The sequence below is a fragment of the Mytilus edulis genome, chromosome 7, assembly GCF_963676685.1.
Source record: "Mytilus edulis chromosome 7, xbMytEdul2.2, whole genome shotgun sequence".
Classification (NCBI taxonomy): Eukaryota; Metazoa; Mollusca; class Bivalvia; order Mytilida; family Mytilidae; genus Mytilus; species Mytilus edulis.
The window spans coordinates 38,611,061-38,635,070 of NC_092350.1; the positions used below are offsets into that span (position 1 = coordinate 38,611,061).

At 32.7% G+C, this 24,010-nt stretch overlaps 1 protein-coding gene across 1 annotated transcript; it reads right to left on the reverse strand.

Annotated features, from left to right (window-relative positions):
• Positions 1-16,211: 16,211 nt before the first annotated feature.
• Positions 16,212-24,010, reverse strand: LOC139482667 (muscle LIM protein 1-like). Its single transcript, XM_071266677.1, has 6 exons — positions 23,812-24,010; positions 22,114-22,234; positions 19,801-19,975; positions 19,317-19,428; positions 18,927-19,020; positions 16,212-16,509 (listed from the first exon to the last, which is right to left on the reverse strand). Exons 2-6 carry the CDS (start codon positions 22,226-22,228, stop codon positions 16,451-16,453), a joined length of 555 nt encoding a protein of 184 aa, XP_071122778.1. The 5' UTR covers positions 22,229-22,234; positions 23,812-24,010; the 3' UTR covers positions 16,212-16,450.

Below are 24,010 nucleotides of genomic sequence, written 5' to 3' on the forward strand. Positions count from 1 at the left end.
ATTTATACAACATCACAACTTATATATACACAACATATATATATATATCTATCTGATATGACATAGAAGAGTTATGGAAATTTATTCTTTGAAAATGCGACTGGCGTGTCCTTGGCTCGTGGCACAGCTCTTTATAAGTATGTTGTATCTTCTGCCAACTCTGTATATTATATATATATATATATATATATATCTGATTCGTTGTTTTTTTATATGGTGTATGCTTAAGTTCAATAAAGTATACCTGTGTTGGATTCTTCCTTAATTCGTAATTACGTTCGCCCTGAAATAAAGACAGATTGTTTATTTTTAAGTCTAGTTCGGATTCCCGACTTTGCACAATAATAAGCGAATATAATAAGCGAATACGAACGTTTGCAATCTGTGTTAATTATTCAAGCGATAGTAAGTTATATCTGACACGCTCCAATTTTTAATGATTGGTAGTTAACGTCAAGTGGCAAATATATCATGGACTCATGGACATATGAACAGATGAAAACATGTTTAAGTGGTAAAAATATAAATTATTATTTCTGGTAAAGCTGCATATTATACAAGATACACATCATTCTGAATCCGAGCTAATCAGTCTTTGTTGTTGCTCCGAAAAAAAAACTGGTAAATTTACCCACGACTTAGAACCAAGACGATTCCTCTACAACGATACAACTGGGACGGCTTGATATATAATGTAAGGATTAGAATTTTGAGAAGGAAAAGTAAGGGAAAAGACACCATGCTATTCCAGACTCATGTTCAGTGATCTAAAATAAAATTGGACAAAATTGGTAAAATTGAAGGATTGCATGCTTTTAATTATATCAACAAAATTTTGTAGATATGTCTACTTAGATAATATAGGATATAGAAATAATTAGATGTGGTATGATGATACAAGTATTCACCGTTTATGATTATTATAATCACCTATTCATAAATTCAAGCATATTAAGTAATGATTACCATTATATTTTCAACGTTTGTCATATATTCTGTACCGTTGTCGTTTTCATCACTAGTTTGTTCTTCTACGTCTTCCGTTGTATTGTCCTAAGATGAAAAAAGAACACATTAAATTACATGATAATTTGGGTTTGAAAAAAAAATCCCGTCCCTAGTGTTTCAACAACTTTGAATCGTCAGGCATGGACGACAACGTCAAATTACCAATTCCAACACATGCAGTACTGTAATTTCTTAATTGTTTTATGACATTTTTTCGTTTAAATAGGCAGGTATTGTTTATAGAAATGACATACATTTGTGGCATGTTTTTACACGTAGCTACGGAAGATGAAAATGTGTTTTATTGCAAAAATAATTGGGCCTCAAACTCAGTATCCTCTTTAAAAACACTTCATTTATAACGTCTTTCGTCACTGGAAGTTAAGCAAACCAGTATAAATAAATCGTCGAATGATTTTAATTAAATCATTTATCCAACGTTAGTAGGTATAAAAATGTGGAAAAATAGTCAAATAAGTTATTTCAGCGATATAATTATTTTTTTTATATTTTCAATATTTAATCCAACCTTCTGATGCGTCCCCGTATTCAGGTCATGTCTCTGTGATTCCATATTATCCAATATATCTTCTTCCATGTTTGTTTCGTATTGGTTCTGTCGGTTCCCATTCGTTTCTGTAGCCTATATAATAGGAATGTAATTTTTATACAAAAAGAAAAAGATGCGGTACGATTGCCAAATATCCATTTATATAAAGAAAACAAAACGATATAAAATAAAAGGTTACCGTACGACGTTACAATTAAGTAAATAAATCCTTTAATTTGATAAAATGTTAAATAATTTTTAAATAATTAAATAATCTATGTAAAACCACTATACGGAAAACAAATAAAACAAACAGAAGCCAACGACAATCAACGAATTACGGGCTCTCAACTTTGGACATGCATTAAAAGAAGAATGTTGCGGGGTTATATGTATTTGAGATCGATATCATATGACAGTTATGTAAACTGTTTTTGCTTTTTCAGGTTTTTTTTTCAATTTTAGTTACGTAACATCCGAGAAAACTTTTAGGAATTTGGGTCCTCAATGCTTTTCAACTTCGTACTTTATTTGGCCTTTTATAACATTTTTGATTCGAGCGTCACTGATGAGTCTTTGTAGACGAAACGCGCGTCTGGCGTAAATCTTAAATTTTATTTCTGGTATCTATGATGAGTTTATCTTCAACACATTTGAACCAAAATACAGAGATGGTGAAAATCTTATGGGGGCTCTGATACAGTAAACTGATATCTTGTAAATGGACTTATTTTATAGAAAGATTATTTTTTACTGATAATTATAGTTTGATATTTGACTAGGTGTTATAAACACTGTATATACAGTTATTTCTATTTATTACCGTATGAGGAGATTCTTGGTTTTCGAATGTCCTCTCCCAATATTCCTCTTCACTTGTTGCATTTCTCTAAAATTCAAGAAAAACTTAAATAACTGACATATGTTAATATTACTAATATATATCATGATACAGATCTATGTAATTACATTTTCGGCAGTATGCTATCATAATTAGTCTTACAAATTGAGATATATATATATATATATGAATAATGTATTAATGTATAATAAGTCTTAATCATTTCATGAAGTTTGTTATATACACAAGTATTTCCATAGAGATTTCGTTAAGTGAAATTGGAAACCATGTATTTATCATGCTTTTTGATAACATATGATCGAATCCTTCTGTATAATTGAAAACTATCATTCTGCTTTGACAACAATATCTTGAAGTAAATTGTATACACCTATTCGGTCTATTATATTGACAACAATATCTTGCACTAAAATCTGAAAAATGCTTTCGTTTGTATATTTAATATGTACATTTATATCTAGATTTTAGGACTTGTACATGTTTGAATACCAAATAACATTTGTTGTATGAGTCGTTGGTAGCTGTCTCATTAATGTATACCAGGCATCTTATTTATGTTATGTTACAAACATACGAATAACTTGATATACCTGAACTAGATAGATTGATCCTGGATGGTTGCAGTGTAATTTAATTAAACAACTCATTTGCGTTGGACTAATCAAACTAGCTGAAGGTTCCCTGGAATCTATAAGGCGATAACAATTTCCTCTCCAAGTTATAGCAACGTAGTGAGCTGTTGTCTTGTATCTTATAAGCAGACTTATTGCTTCCTTATCGTACAGTTTAAGGCTGTTCCAAATTTCCTCTATTGTGGAGTGGTTAACGATTGATGGATCAAGCCTTACAGTCGTTAGATCATTGTGTTCCAATGCAGCCAGGAGAACTTCGATTGTGTAAAATCCTTCCCTGTCACGGAGAACTGGGAGTATGAATGATGGGGTTGAAAATGGGTCGTTTGCTATATTCAACCACATATTGTCTGCGAGTTCGTCCATCTGTTCTATTGTAACAGGAAAGTTGTTGTGCTGGTCCGGTCCCAATATATTATTGACGACACAAAGACCACAGTAGTTGGATGAACCCTGGCACTGCATAAAAATGTCATTGATAATATGTTCTGATATCTGTTGTCGTCTTTCCATTGATGCAGATGTCCCTATGGTTTCATTGGCATATTTCATGTTCCGATTGAGTGCATCTTGTTCATTTCCACTTAATTCTTCAGACCCCTCTATATAATCGTTTAATTTTCTATGGAATAATTCTATCAAGCTGTTATCTGCTGGCACTCCATCGGTTTTACCTTGCGTTTGTATCGTAACAGGCACAGGTTCTGCTGTATATATTGCCTCCTGTTCCTGTTCGTAGTTGGTACGAGCATTGTCTGTTGCATCTTTATCTATGGTAATAGTATTCGAAGTTGAACTTCTTCTAAAATAGCTGCATTTGGTTCCGTTTGTCGTTGCATTTTTTGTATGCTGAACCTGGCCATATTCATTCACACATAGTGTGTATGGTGTCATTTTTTGTTGCTGTGACCATAGGTGATCGTTGACAGTTTCATTGTGAAGATGGAACAATAAGCGGCAAATGAATACATGAACTAACGGTGACATCTGATTAATAAAATATAGGTCACGTTTTAAAGAGTTGAAAAATTGTTCAGCAGCTTGGGTATCGATAGAACCAGCCAATCCTTCAACAAGGGAAATTTTGCGGAGATTTTCTTTTTGCTCCTTACAGTTTCCTTCATGGAACCAATCAAATAGACAGTAATGGTCCGAAGAACCAGTCGTTGGGTTGCACGCTTCGTTCACTTCATCTTGTGTTTCCTGTAAGAACGGAAGACTAAACGGTAAACCCTCTTCAGCTCTAAATAAGTTTTCTTCTGTTGCCTCTGCAACTCTTCCTTCATGTGGATGGAACATTCCTGGTTGCAAACGGTTGCCACATGAAGCTACTTTGTTTGCCACATCGACAATTACCACATTCGGCTGGTGTTTAAATGATCGCAGAAGATCTACAAAATCTCTTGGACTTTCGCCACGCAGAAGACACTTAGATGCATATACCACGGAATGGGGACATAATCCTATTACCCATCCACCTGAAATTTATTTCAAATCAATTATTGTTTTTTGTATTAAAGATTTAATATGTACACATACATGTATATTTGTAACTGTCTTCACAGAATGGTGACGTGAAGCTGATCCTATTTATACGTTTTTACTTGTGAAGAAACGATAGAAAACACAAACTTTAATTGATAATCTATTTTAAGATACACCATTCATAATAATAAGATGCCCGTTTTGGACGAAAAGGGCATAACTGCTGAATTATATTAGACATTAATTTTCTTTCTTATCATTATATATTTCATTAAATTCTCTACCTATTTTATTAGTTATATAGATATTTTAAGATGGTCGTAGTACAATCGAAATTAGGTCTCTCATAAGACATGTCTAACAAACGCCATAAGACTAGCACTCAAAATGTCCAAGGACCACTTAGGCAACATCTTTAAAAGACACTAGAACACACCCGCGAAATCGCGGGAATTCAGAGCGTATTTGAAAGGATGTAAAGTGTTGTAGGAAGAATTTTGTAAAAGATTTAATGACTTGAGAATTTCAGGAAAAGTATCAAAAGTCATAGGTACTTGGGGACAGGAAGATGTTTTTTTAACCCTCCTCCTTTATTTCCAAAATTCCCATTTTTTGTTTTCTATTAATTTCATTATGAACATACATTTAGTGTACATGTATTATGAACATTCCAGTCAGGAGCCTGTAATTCAGTGGTTCAGTGATATTTGTTTTTGTTCATTTTTGTACATAAATAAGGCTGTTGGTTTTCTCATTTGAATTGTTTTACATTGTAATTTCGGGGCCACGCTTATTTACAGTTAAAACAAGCATAACTTGCCAGAACTAAATTTTCTAATAAAATTAGTGTCGGTACCTCCTCAGAACCAACCTTTATTTACAGTAAAACAACCATACCTTGTCAGAACAAAACTTTAAAAAGTAATTTGAGTGTCGGTACCTCCTTAGAACCCACGCTTATTTACAGTCAAAACAACCATAACTTGCAAGAACTAAATTTTCTAATAAAATTAGTGCCGGTACCTCCTCAGAACCCACGTTTATTTACAGTCAAAACAAGCATAACTTGCCAGAACTAAATTTTCTAATGAAATTAGCGTCGGTACCTCCTCGGAACCAACGCTTATTTACAGTCAAAACAAGCATAACTTGCCAGAACTAAATTTTCTAATACAATCAGTGTCGGTACCTCCTCAGAACAAACCTTTATTTACAGTAAAACAACCATACCTTGTCAGAACAAAACTTTAAAAAGTAATTTGAGTGTCGGTACCTCCTCAGAACCTACGCTTATTTACAGTTAAAACAAGCATAACTTGCCAGAACTAAATTTTCTAATAAAATTAGTGTCGGTACCTCCTCAGAACCAACCTTTATTTACAGTAAAACAACCATACCTTGTCAGAACAAAACTTTAAAAGTAATTTGAGTGTCGGTACCTCCTTAGAACCCACGCTTATTTACAGTCAAAACAACCATAACTTGCCAGAACTAAATTTTCTAATGAAATTAGCGTCGGTACCTCCTCAGAACCAACGCTTATTTACAGTCAAAACAAGCATAACTTGCCAGAACTAAATTTTCTAATACAATCAGTGTCGGTACCTCCTCAGAACAAACCTTTATTTACAGTAAAACAACCATACCTTGTCAGAACAAAACTTTAAAAAGTAATTTGAGTGCCAGTACCTCCTCAGAACCAACGCTTATTTACAGTCAAAACAAGCATAACTTGCCAGAACTAAATTTTTTAATAAAATTAGTGTCGGTACCTCCTCAGAACCAACCTTCATTTACAGTAAAAACAACCAAACCTTGTCAGAACTGAATTTACTAATAAAACTTTGTGCCGGTACCTCCTCAGAACCAACCTTTATTTACAGTAAAACAACCATACCTTGTCAGAACAAAACTTTTAAAAGTAAAACTAGTGTCGGTACCTCCTCAGGACCAACCTTTATTTACAGTAAAAACAACCAAACCTTGTCAGAACTAAATTTTCTAATAAAACTTTGTGTCAGTACCTCCTCAGAACCATCCTTTTTTTTTTTTTTTTTTTTTTTTTTTTTTTTAAAGTAAAACAACCATACCTTGTCAGAACTATATTTTCTAAAGGCGTATTTGTTACAGAAAAACTGATTTTAGTTTAAGGTTTTGGTTTAAAACCGATTTTGATTAGTTTTGGTTTGAGTTTCAAAACTGGTTTTGGTTGAGATATTTTTCAACAAATGTAAAGTTTATAGGTAAAAACATGATGTCAAAACTACTTGGGCAAGTTTGTTCTGCACATCTCCAGAATGCCTTTTGGTGAAGAATCCAAAAAAATAAATCTGGACCTCTTTTGGAGATATTCTACAGAAGATCAATAAAATAAAAAAGTTCAATTTGCCGTCAAATATAGCAAATTTTTGTTATGTTCGATGACATGAATTAAGTTTACAATAATTAATTGTTTAGAAAATTAAGATACGTCCAGTAGAAATGACTGTAAAAGTGTGCTCTCTTCGTTACACTTTTATTTGTGCTTTCCTTTAACTCAATTTCGTTAAACCAACCAGGCTTCACCCCCACTACTAGTATTTAATATTTAAGAATACTCTTAAACTGCACGAGAAATCTTCAATGTTTGTCTGAAATATATATTAAAGTATATTAGGGGGGGGGGAGATCTGAGACAAGAGCCCGAGACAACTCAAGTGCCTGTGAAAACTGTTATAGTTTTCTCCTTTGAATGGTTTTACATTTGTGATTTCTGGTTCTTTTATAGCCGTCTATGTGGTATTATTAGCTTTGCTAATTGTTGAGGGCTGTATGGTGACCTATGGCTGTTATTTTGTGTGTGATTTGGTCTCTTCGAAGAGTTGTCTCATTAGCAATCATACCACATCTTTGTTTTTATATCAACCCCTGCCATATTTTTTATGAAGCTGTTTAGTGGTTGTCGTTGGTTCATGTCTCAACTCATATTTGATTTTTTGTAAATTGTTTTGTTTTGTATAGTTAGGCCGTTAGTTTTTTTTATTTTAATTGTTTCACATTTCATGGCCTTTTATAAACGGCTTTACAGTATCTAGTTTTGTCATTGTTGAAGGCATTAATGTTGCCTATAATTGCTTACATCCACTATTTGGATAGTTGGCTCATGAGCAATAATATCGCATCTCTTGACTAACATTATATACCCGACTTTTAATCTTGTGTTTTCCTGAACATGCATGAAATATTTGTCACTGGGCATTAAAAATTAGCATCAATTTAAAATTGTGTTAAATAATCATTGACACTGCAGAGAGAAAGAGGTGTATTTTTTGCTAAGAATTTAGACATAAAAATAAAAAATCTCTTAATTAATTATTGGTAAGATACTGACAAATTATAATAATCTCTGTTAAAAAGAGATGTACAGACTGCCAATATCAATGAATTATAAATGGTGGTGCACCATACCTAATCACAATTATGTTCATCATGGTACCTGTCAAATGTTTCATACCAAAATCGAGAATGGAACCATTTTTTTTTTTTAATTTCACAATGAGTTGTGCTTATCTCAATGCAACAACATACATACCAAAAATCACTGACCTAGAAATGACGACTTTATTACAAATTTTAACAATTCTCATAATTTCATAAGCTCTTGTTCTCATAGGCTATTTCAATTTATATCACAGTTATGAATTCTAGTAATGTTTACAATTTGTTTTATCGGATTGTTATCTCATAAACATTAATCGTCATCTTGCAGTATTTTCCAATTTACAACAAATGAAAATTTACAATTTAAAACGTTTTTTAATTGCCAATTTATACAAGAAGACACTTGCCAGACTGAGAAAAATAGCAATAACAGCAACAAATAAATGATCAAACAAATACATGTAGTGTTCAGAATTAACATTAATTATCTATATAAAACTATGTGAAGGTAAAAAAAGGTAATACTAGTACATTAGTATTGAAAATCCACTAAAAAAATCAATTTGACCATAGAATTTGCATAAAGTTTTTCGCGACCACTACACTGCATCAATATTTCCGCCATTGTAAACCCTAAACCGAAACCACAAACCACCCTTGGACATGGTTTTAATAGTTACGGCAAACCAGTTTAGGTTCGAAACTAGTTTCAAACTGGTTCTCATTAACAAATGGAAAGTTTAACAAACTAAAACTGGTTTTGCACTAACAAATACGCCTTAAGTAAAAGTTGTGTCGGTACCTCCTCAGAAACAACCTTTTGTTTACAGTAAAAACATCCTTACCTTGTCAGAATTGTAAAATTTCTAAGAAAACTTTGTTTCGGTTCCTCCTTAGAACTCACTTTTATTGATAACTAAAACAACCATACCTTGGCAAGACTAAATTTGCTACGAAAACTTTGTGCCGGTACCTCCTCAGAACCCACGTTTATTTACAGTAAAACAACCATACCTTGTCAGAGCAGAACTTTAAAAAGTAAGTTGAGTGTCGGTACCTCATCAGAACCCGCGCTTATTTACAGTCAAAACAAGCATAACTTGCCAGAACTAAATTTTCTTATAAAACTTTGTGTAGGTACCTCCTCAGAACCAACTTTTTTTTTTTTTTTTTTTTTTAAGTAAAACAACCATACCTTGTCAGAACTATATTTTCTAAGTAAACATTATGTCGGTACATCCTCAGAACCAACTGTTTATTTACAGTGAAAACAAACATACCTTGTCAGAACTAAATTTTCTAATAAAACTTTGTGGCGCTACCTCCTCAGAACCCACGTTTATTTACAGTAAAAACAACCATACCTTGTCAGAACTAAACATTTTAAAGTGAACTGAGTGTAGGTACCTCCTCAGAACCAACCTTTATTTACAGTAAAACAACCATACCTTGTCAGAACAAAACTTTTAAAAGTAAGTTGAGTGTCGGTACCTCCTCAGAACCCACGCTTATTTACAGTCAAAACAAGCATAACTTGCCAGAACTAAATTTTCTAATAAAATCAGTGTCGGTACCTCCTCAGAACCAACCTTTATTTACAGTAAAAACAACCATACCTTGTCAGAACTAAATTTTTTAATACAACTTTGTGTCGGTACCTCCTCAGAACCAACCTTTTCTTTTTTTTAATGTAAAAACATATCTTGTCAGAACTATATTTTATTTCGGTACCTCCTCAGCAACATTTTTTTTACAGTAAAAACAACCTTACCTTGTCAGAACTAAATTTGCTACGAAAACTTTGTGTCAGTACCTCCTCAGAACCAACCTTAATTTACAGTAAAAACAACCTTGTCAAAACCAAACCTTTTAAAGTAAACTGAGTGTCGGTACCTCCTCAGAACCAACGTTCATTTACAGTAAAAACAACAAAACCTTGTCAGAACTAAATTTTCTAATAAAACTTTGTGTTGGTACCTCCTCAGAACCCACGTTTTTAACAGTAAAAACAACCATACCTTGTCAGAACTATATTTTCTAAGAAGCTTTGTATAGGTACCTCCTAAGAACCCACGTTTATTTATAGCTAAAACAACCGCACCTTGTCCGAACTAAATATGCTAAGAAGCTTTGTATAGGTACATTCTCAGAACCGACGTTTATTTATAGCTAAAACAATCATACCTTGTCAGAACTATAAATATTCTAAGAAGTTGAGTAGGTACCTCCTCAGAACCCACGTTTATTTATAGCTAAAACAACCATACCTTGTCAGAACCAAACTTTTAAAAGTAAATTGAGTGTCGGTACCTCCGGCTCAGAACCCACGTTTATTTACAGTAAAAACAAGCATACCTTGTCAGAAATAAATTTTCTAAGAACACTTTGTGTCGGTACCCCCTCAGAACCCACGTTTATTTAGAGTAATAAAAACAAGCATACCTTGTAAGAAATAAACATTTTAAAGTAAACTGAGTGTCGGTACCTCCTCAGAACCGTTATTTACAGTAAAAACAAGCATACGTTGTCAGAAATAAATTTCTAAAGAAAACTTTGTGTCGGTACCTCCTCAGCACTAACCTTTATTTACAGTTAAAACAACCAGACCTTGTCAAAACTAAATTTTTCTAAGCCAACTTTATGTCGGTACCTTCTCAGAACCAATCTTTTTTTTTGATAATAAAAACAACATAACCTTATCAGTTCTAATATTGATATAGTAAACAAACAGTAAGTACCATCTCAGAACAAACCGTTATTTACAGTAAAACAATTAAACCTTGTGAAAACACATTTTTCAAAGTAAAATGAACGTCGGTACTCCTCAGAACCAACCGTTATTCACAGTAAGAACAACAAAATCTTGTCAGAACTAAATTCTCTAAGTAATTTTTAATGTCGTACCTTTTAAAATAAAAACATCAAGTTAATAACTTCATGTCGGAACCTCCCCAAAACCAACCTTTATTTACAGTAAAATCAACATATCTATATCAGCACTAAAGTTCTTAGTGTACTGAGTGTCGGTACCTCCTCAGAAACAACTGTTATTTACAGTAAATACAACCATACCCGGTAAGAACACAAATGTGCCCCTGTTTGCATATAATATTACTCAAACACAGTATAAGTGACGCTACCCAATTTCGTACTTGATCATAGTTATGGGGTAATAAGCACTGTGTAAACAGTCTGGTTGAGGCAAACGTAAGTTGGATAACAGGAACGAAAATTTCAACTTGGCAAAACTCTAGAGATGTAAAAGTGACGCCACCCACATTCAATCTTTAACTGTGATTTGTGGTTATAATTAAGCATTGTGTATACGTTTTGTGACATTTGGTTGGGATAAACTAAAGTTTGAGAATTGAAACCAATTCAGGGACATACGGAGTACGGATGTACTGACAAGGGTAAAACAAAAACTGTAACCTTGTCCGTCATAATTCTGGCGAACTTCCTTAGACACAACTTGTATATATACATAATGTATACATATACTTCTTTATACATTGTATTAAGAATCATTTTTTTAACTTGAATTATAATATAAAGGACGTCACCTATCCAGAACTGAACTTTAATTACGAAATATTAATTTTAACCAATACCTTGTCAGAATTAAGTTGTGAAGTAATAATATAAGTAATCCAAATGCAACCATTTTTTCAGTAAAAGTATACACTCCTAATTTAAGAACCTACTTAATTCTGTATTAAAAAAAAATAAAATATAGGATAAAACGTCGTTATAACTAATTCAACAAAAAATTCTCGGAACTGTGACCAAATTGTCTTCATTATTATAAATTGTTACCTCCTAATATTAACCAATCATTTTTGTACTTAATTTTGAAATGAAAATGCAGCATTTACCATGCTCTATATTGAATTTTCAAGTACTCATTTTTCAAGTTATGTAATGAGTTGATTAAAACCAAACCTGGTCTTGGCCATGATTGCCTAATTAAAATTCTACTTCCTAAAATTAAGCAAATGGATAGACGCACATCGAGAAGCATCTATTTCCCTTTATAACAGCTGTATAAAGTGACATACATGTGCCATAAATGTTTATTTTGCCGACTCAATTTAACCGTATTTAAGAAAACAAATTTATAAGAAGAAACTATGTATTGTGCATGATATTCGGACAAATATATTAAGAAAGAAAATAAACCATAGATTAAGCAACCAATTATATAATATTCATATTCACGGTCAGTGTAACGTGTTGTAGTCTGAGGTTGTGATATATACACTGTCTAGCACATAAAATCAAATTAAAATATGTATCTTGGGGTCAATAGATCATGAAGTATATATATTTCAGATGTTTCTAGTTGTATAACACAAAAAGATAATATGGGGACGAAGTCCCCAATAACAGTAGAAAATTCAATAAAAAAAAAAAATTCGGGAAAATTTCCCGAATTTTTCATTGTACTAATGAACTCAAAATCGTTCAATTTTTTTTATGTCATGTTTTGGAATCCCGGACCTGCGCAGAAATGTACAATATACTTCCTTTTTCCGGTCTCGTTTGTATGAAACTTTGAGTAAAATATATATTTATCAGTCTAGTATAAAATAGGAAGAAACGTGCAATACCAATTTCATTTTTAATAATTCCTTGATATGAAAAAACGTTACCTAATGATAGCGTTTCTTTGTTTACATTGCATATGACGTCATAATTTAAATAACGTCACAACTAAAATCCCTAACAACAGAACCAAACTCGGAAACGTTACGGTATTTCCGTTTCTTTTTTTTTTGACAAATAATTAAGTTACAAAAAAATAATTCATACAGACTTCGTCCCCATTTACAGGTAATGCCTGCCTCATATTAAAATTAATTTACAAAGTCGTATAAAGTTAACCATATGTAAACTTATCTAATTAAAGACGCACTATGATGTACATATATTATATATAGATAGATAATATATATATATATGCCTCTGACTGAACCAATACATCGGCTAACATGCAGTTAATGAAGTCTTTATAAGTTCTATATTTTATCATTTAATCAGACAATCAAACGAAACTTGGTAATTATAATCTAAGACTACTGTAATTACAATATTATTATAATTATATATGTTGTGTTTATTTTTGTACATTCAGGTCATATTTGTTTAACGGTATTTAGCTAACAAGTGCTGCGCATGACATGTAAGGGGTTCTGGAGACGTATTCCGGTGCTGCATTCGTACGGTTCTGAGACCGTACCAGCTGCCGTATATTGATGAATTTTAACGTAAGTTGTAAGATGGAATACCACTTGCGTCAAATAAACAACGAGAAAGGAAAATGTTTGTCCTAGAACATTGGTGAAGAGTTCTGGTACATTATAACTGTTTGCATTGTAGAAAATATGAAACTAATTCTCAAAAACTAGGTACAAGACACCACATACATGTACACACGTATTCCTCATAATGCTTTAAATTTGTTATACATTTGTACGACAATAAAAAATGTATTCCATATATATACAGTTTTTTTTCAAGCAAGTGTGTTCTATTTGAATTTATATTGTTTTAAATATATATCCATGCAATGCGAGACGTTAAACATATCTCAATTATACGTATGTATATTTGAAGATGATAATTAGGCATGTGAGATATTATACTATGCTTTGTGGTAGCTCTTCACACTGTTTTTCAATATATAAGGTGACTATGTTACAGCCTAATTGATAAGAGTGTCAGACACAATTTCTCAGACTTTGCCAACCAGTCTTCTCGTACTCCCTACTGCTGTAGGTTTAACGAAGAGACACAATATAATATACCTAAATTTGACCAGGATGGGCATTGTGGCAACTACCCAAAGCACTCGCGGTATGCACGCCTTAATAATTACGAGTAGCTATATTTGTCTGCATTTGAACGAAAACGTCTTGAGGGATTGTCTCATTCACCTATACGCCTCATTTGAATGATCTTTTATCACCGCTAGAACAACATACTAGTGTACTAGTATACTAATCTTCCATTTATAATTTAAATACATGTATGTCGCTACGAATTTAAGACGTATCTAATAGATTTTTTTGGAGGAAATGTCATGTAAAACCACTGTAATCTTAAATACTTCGTAATTTATTTTATACTGGCAACAGATTTTCTATACATATATATACAAGATGTATTTAAAACAACCTGAACCTGAAAAATTATGCAAGCTTAATTAGCTCACTTTTATACACTTTAGTATAACACTTATTCATTGATACACTTGTTACAATGGACGTTAGTATTTGTGCATCTACAATTTTAAAATGAGGGATTTATTGTTTCTTGGGATAATTGTTCTCAGTATTTCATTTGTAGTGTCAACTGTGAATAAGGTAACAATTCAGTGTGAGTTTAGAAAAGACGATAATTTATGGAGTTGCAAGTGTTCAGATAAAGGTGTGGGAATGGCTGTTGAAAACTTAGATGGAACAATGCTAATTTGTAATAAGAATGCTAATCTTGAATTCATTAATATTCCATCGACTCGAGCAACACACCGTGATTCCAAACACAAATTAGTTCCGAAAGTTTCACAGAAAAAAATTCACAAAATGAACAGTACTTCTAAAATGCAAAGTACTACTAAAGCAGCCGATGTTAAACCAACAGAAAACAAACATAAAGGCAAAAGTAAGCATTTAACAGAAGTAACGGAATCTACAACAGGAATACTAGAAAACCTATTTTCAAGAATTTTAAATGACTATGATGGTCAAAAGGTAAATGGATATAATGCTCAAAAGGTTATTCAACAGTCCAAGACTTGTCCGGTATTTCATCGAAACCTAAAACCTGGAGAAACCATGAAGAGGCTAGGCTGTACTTATATTTGTGACAATGGCGTATTTAAGAAACGGGACTGTTACGGAAAAAGGGTATTGTTATTACACGGAACACGGGACAAATTTCTAGGTTAGATTGTTAAAATGATATTTTTTTTACATGTAAGTGTGTGTTTCTTCGGTTTATATTTATGTAGTTTTGGTTTTACAAAATTAATCAGAAGTATCGTAAAACACGCATTTTTGTTGTTGTTGCTAATACAATATAAATTATGATACTGCGTGAATGCTTCAAGTTGTTCTTGGCGATATGTACCTGCTGCGAATATGTAATCAGATGAATTGATAGATAGTTTATACGATTATATTTTTTACAGAGTATTTGGTTTCCTTTAACAATGAGATGTGGTACGATTGCCTGCTCGTCGCCTTTGTTCCTTTGTTTTAGTATTTTGTTCCTTTGTCACTTCCTTTGTTTTAGTATTTTGTTCCTTTGTCACTTTCTTTGTTTTAGTATTTTGTTCCTTTGTTTTAATATTTTGAATCGTACTACTATCACAGTATAAAATTTAACTATATTAGCTTGCCGTAGAATTAAATGTCCATTAGTACACGGTTTTGTTAAACAAACTCTTTTTTAAATTCTGTAGAAATATATATATATATATCTATATCTATATATTTTGACTTTTCTAAACACACAGAAGAAATTTATTACCCAGCACATGTTATTAATATATATGCAAAATAAAAGTGAACGGTTCATTCAGTTTTGTGATCTGTTCATTTCATTTATAATTAACCCTGGTAAAGTTCATTCGTTTAGTAGAGTACGTTTATTGTCAATCAAGCATAGGTTAGGTTCTCAAACATTTTTAACCCCGCCACATGTTGTATGTGCCTATTCCATTTCGGGAACCTGTGGTACATTGGTGTCATTGGTTCATGTATGTCGTTCGTGTTTTTTGTACATGATTTTGTTATAAATCATGCCGTTTGTTTTCTCAATTCTTCAGTGAATTTTTCCATATTTGTCATGTTGGGGCCTTTATTGTACTGTATGGGTTTCCCCCATTGTTGAAGGCCGTACGGTTGCCGAAAATTGCTTAAATCCCCTTCATTAGAACGTGGAAAGATCTCATTGGCAATTATACCACATCTCCTTTTTTATAACAACAATGAATGATATCGATCTCAGTGCATCAGGTTTTTTTTCTGGAGGAACCCCTATCAGGTACACTTGAGACCAAAGGTTTTGAAAGTCTTTGACATAAAAAGTTTCAAACTTCTAAACAGTGGTACGTAGAATTGCTACGCGACATCGCCATTGTTACGGAATGAGAAAACGTTCACGAGCGCACATGTTAGTACTTATTCTTACTATACTTTTATATAAATTGTATTCTCGAGAACGTGAAGAAACAACGAAAACTAGGAGATAACTAAAAAGTTTAATTAATATAAAAAAATATAACCAAGATTAAAAACAATAGTAGTTTGAATAAATTAAGAGTGTGGTTTGCATATTGTATGTTCTACATGAAATAGGGTCAAACTAAGAGCATGCACGGCTAGCCAGTGTGCTGTTGATCGATCGTTTGTGTTTTTGTCACGTGACGACAAGGAGTTCGGCAGGTACTGTTTCTACGTAGAATGACGTAGGCAGTTTCATTCGCAGTTATTTAGCCAATGATCCAACACCAAATCCATGAGGTCCAAAGTTCTTTGCATAACATCCTGTAAAAAAATAAAAACTTTCAGTTAACACTTCATGAGTGAAGATGCATACATTTATTAATTCAACATAATACGAATCTATGATACTTGCATTGATTGTTGTATAAAAGTGAAACAGTCCTAATCTTTAAAAAAAAAATGTCCCTTTACAAAAGAATAATATCATAATTTATATATGTTGCGTAAAAATTATTAGCCTTTATTTCCCATAGTCAAACCTTATTACATAACTTAACCAGATGCTCCGCAGGGCGCATCTTTATACGACCGCAGAGGTTGAACCCTGAACGGTTGGGGCAAGTATGGACACAACATTCAAGCTGGATTCAGCTCTAAATTTGGATTGTGATTAAAAAGTTGACACAGCATAGGTTTCTGACACAGAATGAATGTGGTCTAATGAACTTAAAATATTTTTTTTAATTTTTGAGCAATTCACTATGCTGTTGAATATTAATCCTCTCAAAAAAATGTTTGAAGAAATTTTCTTTTTATTTATGAAATCTGAAATGAAAAAAATTTAACCCCCCCCCCCCCCATTTTTTTTCACATCCCCCTTTCCCTTTTTCCAAAACTGATCTCAATTCAAATTTCTAATGGAGTTTGCAACAATAACTACTCATTTAAATACATCATAAAATATTAAAATGTAAAATAAAGTGCTTGTTATCACTGAATGGTAAAGATTGTTTTAATTTATCAGTTGGTAGTAAAAGTGAATATACATTGTATATTGTATAAAACAATGATTTAAGTTGATTCAACTACTATTCTGGACAAAGAAAGATAACTCCAATTGAAAATTTCTTGCTATTGCACAATATTGTGCAATTAGATATTTCTTGCTATTGCACAATACTGTGCAATTGAAAATATTTGCTATTGCACAATACTGTGCAATTGAAGATTTCTTGCTATTGCGCAATACTGTGCAATTGAAAATTTCTTGCTATTGCACAATACTGTGCAGTTGAAGATTTCTTGCTATTGCTGAATACTGTGCAATTGAAAATTTCTTGCTATTGCACAATACTTAATATAATAATTTTGGATCCTGATTTGAACCAACTTGAAAACTGGGCCCATAATCAAAAATCTAAGTACATGTTTAGATTCAGCATATCAAAAAAAGCCCAAGAATTCAATTTTTGTTAAAATCAAACTAAGTTTAATTTTGGACCCTTTGGACTTTAATGTAAACCAATTTGAAAACGGGACCAAAAATTAAGAATCTACATACACAGTTATTTTTGGCATATCAAAGAACCCCAATTATTCAATTTTTGATGAAACCAAACAAAGTTTAATTTTGGACCCCGATTTGGACCAACTTGAAAACTGGGCCAATAATAAAATAATCTAAGTACATTTTTAGATTCAGCATATCAAAGAACCCCAAGGATTCATTTTTTTGTTAAAATCAAACTAAGTTTAATTTTGGACCCTTTGGACCTTAATGTAAACCATGTGGAAATAGGACCAAAAATTAAGAATCTACATACACAGTTAGATTCGGCATATCAAAGAACCCAAATTATTCAATTTTTGATGAAATCAAACAAAAGTTCAATTTTGGACCCTTTGGGCCACTTATTCCTAAACTATTGGGACCAAAACTCCCAAAATTAAACCCAACCTTCCTTTTATGGTCATAAACCTTGTATTTAAATTTCATAGATTTCTATTTACTTACACTAAAGTTATGGTGCGAAAACCAAGAATAATGCTAATTTTGCCCCTTTTTGCCCCCTTATTCCTAAACTGTTGGGACCTCAACTCCCAAAATCAATCCCAACCTTCCTTTTGTGGTCATAAACCTTGTGTTTAAATTTCATTGATTTCTATTTAATTATAGTAAAGTTATTGTGCGAAAACCAAGAATAATGCTTATTTGGGCCCTTTTTTGGTCCCTAATTCCTAAACTGTTGGAACCAAAACTCCCAAAATCAATCCCAACCTTTCTTTTGTGGTCATAAACCTTGTGTCAAAATTTCATAGATTTCTATTTTCTTAAACTAAAGTTATAGTGCGAAAACCAAGAAAATGCTTATTTGGGCCCTTTTTGGCCACTAATTCCTAAAATGTTGGGACCAAAACTCCCAAAATCAATCCCAACCTTCCTTTTGTGGTCATAAACCTTGTGTTAAAATTTCATAGATTTCTTTTCAATTTTACTAATGTTAGGGTGCGAAAACTAAAAGTATTCGGACGACGACGACGCCGACGACGACGACGACGACGCCAACGTGATACCAATATACGACCGAAAAATTTTCAATTTTTGCGGTCGTATAATAAGTACATCGAACAAATTGAATAAACATATTCTGTGAATGACTTTATGTGGAGAGTCTCTTGTGGAGAGTTCAAATTGTCACATTGGCAATCCTACCACATCTTCTTTTTTTTATATTTACCTTTGCAGTATATTTCTATCTCGTGTCTGCATAGTGTTGTAGAATCTACAGCCTTGTTACACTCCTTACATTTACTGCAACCTTTATGCCAAGCCTAAAACAAACAAAAGAAGAATGTTCATGATCTACACAGGTCAATGACTGACTGTGGTCGTCATACTCTACTATTTTAAATTTGTAAAGGGGCATAACTATAGAAAAGTAAAAGTGACACCACCTAAATTCAATAAGCATTGCGTAGAAGTTTCATAACCTTTTTTTAGGCAAACTAGAGAACGAAAATAAATATGATGGAAATGGATCGGGTCAGAATGTTTCATTAATCATTCCATGGTGAAAAGACACTTTTAAAAACAATAGATATCTCAAACAAGCGATCTTATAACTTACATCTGTTAGTCCTATAGCTCGTTCAGCTTCATACACAGTTTTGCCACATCTAGGACAATGAGGACCGGGTCCAGAGTTTGAAGGTCCAACATGCTGCTCCCTTGGACGATTGCTATAAATAAATAAAATATAATTTTTACAATTGAAAGATTTCAAAAACCTTGTTTTTGGTCCTATTCCACTGTTTTATAATAATCATAGTTTGATAATAAATTGTGTTACCACGTAACATATATAACATAAACCATTGTACATAAGGCTTTACGTTGTGTGAGTTTGAAGAAGAGGTGAGTAAAATTATCAATTACCGTTCAATCCATCCAATGTTAACTCTCCATCTACTTCAACATTTTTAAACAGCCCCACGATTTTTCACCGATCGTGTGGTAAAATGGATATCCATCTATCTATTTTAATATTAACAGCACCGCGATTTTTCACCGACCGTGTGGTAAACTGGAATCCCAATCGATGATAATCTTACCTCATCTCACTATCTTTGTTTCCAAACTGTGATCCGGTTTCCATACTGAGTGCACCGGCTCCTTGACCAAATCCGTAGCCCTTCGGACCGAATTTCTTTCCGTGACATCCTTTACAATACACACGACCTTCATGCTCAGCTACAGTTGTACTCTCTAACAATTTATTGCACAAACCTAGAATAAGAACAACATACATGAATAAATGTATTATTATGATTGAGTGCACACATTTTATTTTCTAGTGTCGTGTTGGATGTCCATTTACACGACTACAGCATACACGTACAGTAATTGAACTTGCACTTTTAATTAGTAAATTATTAATTTCATTTTTCTTACATGCATGTTTATCATTAATTGTTTTATCTCATTTATTAGAGCAGCTAACTGCATTTACTATTGGGACTATCCTCTTGGAAAAAAGATTATTTAGTTTTATTTATTTGTTACAATAACAGATTACATTGTTTGAATTTTGTTATATATACGTCTGCTCTATGGTCGGGTTGTTGTCTCTTTGACACATTCCCCATTTCCGTTCTCAATTGGGAAAATATTAAAGCTACATTTTTTAATTGCAGTTTAGGTGAGAACTAAACGGTTTCGGGAACAATACAGCTATTATAACCTAAATTTATACCAGAGCAAAATCAGTAATAATTATAGTATAACTAATCGCCGTATTTGAATATCAAAAATAAGACAACGCGATTGACCAAATTTTTATTGAAAATAAATATGATGGAAATGGATCGGGTCAGAATGTTTCATTAATCATTCCATGGTGAAAAGACACTTTTAAAAACAATAGATATCTCAAACAAGCGAAGTGCTGTTTTCCCAAATTCCGTTTAGTTTTGATTTTTTTTTTAATTAATTAGTTTTTAAAATTAGAAATGGGTTGAGCTTAACCGACCAAATGATAACGTATTTGCTCAAAATATAGAATCTCGCCTGTGGTTGTGTGTTTATATCAAATATCATTCTATTAATCAGTTTTTCGTTAAGTATTTTTGAGTAGATGTTTAGATATTTGCTAGTCTGCGAAATTTATTCTCAATGCGTTTAGTCTCAGAGCAATTTTATGAGATTGGCCTATAATATTGTTTATACACTTGTCTTAGAAGACCACATTGTGTCCTTTAAGAATTACAATAAAGAGATGTGGTATGACTGCCAATGACACTTGTCTTAGAATACCATATTGTGTCCTTTAAGAATTACAATAAGGAAATGTGGTATGACTGCCAATGAGAAAATTTCCACCCGAGACCAAAAATAGCAAAGAATTTAACACCTGAAGCCAGAATGTCATAGTACGACTTTTTTTAAACAACGAGTACAACCTATACCGCATATGAAACAAGAATGTTTCCAAAGTACACGGATGCCCCACTCGCATTATCATTTTCCGTGTTCAATGGACCGTGAAATTGGGTAAAAAATCTAATTTGGCCTTAAAAGTAAAAAGATCAGCCAATAGGGAACATGTGTACTAAGTTTCAAGTAGATTGGACTTTAACTTCATCAAAAACTACCTTGACCAAAAACTTTAACCTGAAACTCACACTTTTAATTTCTATGTTCAGTGGACCATGAAAATGGGGTCAAAAGTCTAATTTTGTTTTAAAATAAGAAAGATCATATCATAAGATACATGTGTACTTTTCAAGTTGATTGGACTTCAGCTTCATCAAAAATTACCTTGACCAAAAACTTTAACCTGAAGTTGGACGAACGGAAGGACAGACGAACGGACAGACAGACTGACGAACGTACAGACGGACGAACGTACAGACGGAAGGACACACAGACCAGAAAACATAATGCCCCCTCTACTATCGTAGGTGGGGCATAACTATAATGTTTTGATTGTATTGTGTTGTTCGTTTACAGTTTTATTTATCTGATACATAAATCTCCATCACATGCGAGAATAAATCAATAAAACATTTCTGAATTTATAGAAAATGTGTCGAGCATCTTATTTCCGTGTTTCCCCTTCAAATTGGAAAGGGATTAGAGACATACGACTGCACAAACAAACGAGTCAATTTATGTATGGGAATATACAGCTTTAAATCGTTCATGTTCAACAGATATAAAGAGGTATAATCAATGTATAACACTTTTTTCTATTGATATAGTGTTAGTTGACCCCCCCCCCCCCTCTTAGTTTTTTATTCATTTGTTCAAATCTACAATACGTTTTTTTTTTATAGCATGTAATCTGGAATTTGGTTTTTATCAAATTCACGATAATTGAGCCATAAAAGTTTGTTCTTCTATGATCTCATTTTTTAATCACTTACCACATTTAAAGCACATTTTGTGCCATTTTTTACCAGCTCCTAACTTTTCTTCAGCTGCATACACAGCGCTTCCACAAGCTGGACAGATCGACCTCTCTGGTGGTTTGAAAGGCATTGTTTACTGCAAAATAAATAATTGCCTTAAAAACGAGAACATTTTCTGAGTTGATCAACTCCATAAAATTATTGCTTCGAAACTACTCTTAGAATCAATACTTCTGGTGATAATGTGTATATTACTTCAGTAACCTTTCAGTAAATCGGTGAGATCTATCTCTAAAATATAATCTTTTTAATAGGAGTAATTTATATGCGATGCCCATCTGTTTTAATTTTATGATTTTGGCTGTCAGATCTCAACAATACTGATTTCAACCCATACACAATCTTATGTTTTTAATCTACCATGATATAATCCTATCATTGACTGGTTCCTTCTGTTAGTAATACCTATACTTCGATGATGATACGTTATCAAATCGTAAAAATCAAAAGCAGTGGCGGATCCAGAGGGGGGGTTCCGGGGGTCCGCACCCCCCCTTTATTTTGGCCGATCAATGCATTTGAATCGGGACATATGTTTGCACCCCCCCCCTGCACCCCCCCTTTGTCCTGGGCTAGCACCCCCCCTTTCGAAAATTCCTGCATCCGCCACTGAAAAGTATATACTTATAAAGTACAATGAAATGTATATATACAGTTTACTTAAAACTAATAAGATTAATAGCTATCAATAAATATAGTGTCAATTTTAATCTACTTGATTTTTTTGTAAATTTAGTTTGTACGAGCTTATATTTCAGCAGAAGTTGATGTTCGTGTTAATTAATCTTGCAGTCGTAGCGAAGTAAATTTGGCAGCTTCATGTAAATAACTTACTTCACATAGGTGACTCACATAATTTATCACGATCTGTGTATATACATTCCAAATTTTACATAAACAAATGTGAAAATACGTCATTGTTTTCTAACTATAATGAACAAAAGCAATTGAAAATCTCCTAAATCACAATGGACACTTGTACGACTATTGTCATATTAGTATTAAATAAATTATTTTTTTAAATTTTGTTTTTTAAGATAACGGATTGTTTTTTTAAATCTAAAAATAGACAGAATGTTTCTTTAAGTTGAGATCAATCTTAGTCGGGTTTAGGGAAAAAAGGGGGGACAGTTGGGTCTCCCTCACCTTGTGGAGCTACATTTATGGTTAATAAATATACTGTATATGTTCCATCACAAACTTTGCCTAGTTAAAGGACCCATTTTCGAAATCCTGGAAATTATATACATGTATTACACTTAGAAAATTCATTAGGTTGTGGCCTTCAATCAAATGATTCAATGACCATAGACTCTAACCATCAAATAATTCAGAATCCAGATACGTTTTTCTTGTTATCTTTTATCAAATAAATATCTTACTTAAACTAAGGACTGAAAGTATTTTTCACTTCAAATATTTAAAGTTTGTTGAAATAATGTCACCAGCGCTTTCATGCTTTCATATATATAAAGTTTTTTTTAACGATTCAAAGAGAAATGATTAAATTCATAACAATATGTTGTTATTTTATTTTTAAAGGGTTATTGTATATTAATCTTTCCTAAAACAGTAAGATATAATAGATTTTGTGAGATTGTTTTTTTAACTTTTCAAAACCCTTAATTAATATAAATTATACCATCTACTCACCTCAGTGTACGGTATCGTCAGCAGCGAAAGAAGGCTGGGAATTTGGAATTCTTTGCACACGGGACAATCTTTATGAACTTCCACCCCAACATCTTTATTTTCAGTTTTATTACAATTTTGCACACTTCACTAATAAGAGGTTAGTAATAGGGGGGTTTGAAAAAATCTCACAACGAGTTATGCACAACACCAGGAAACT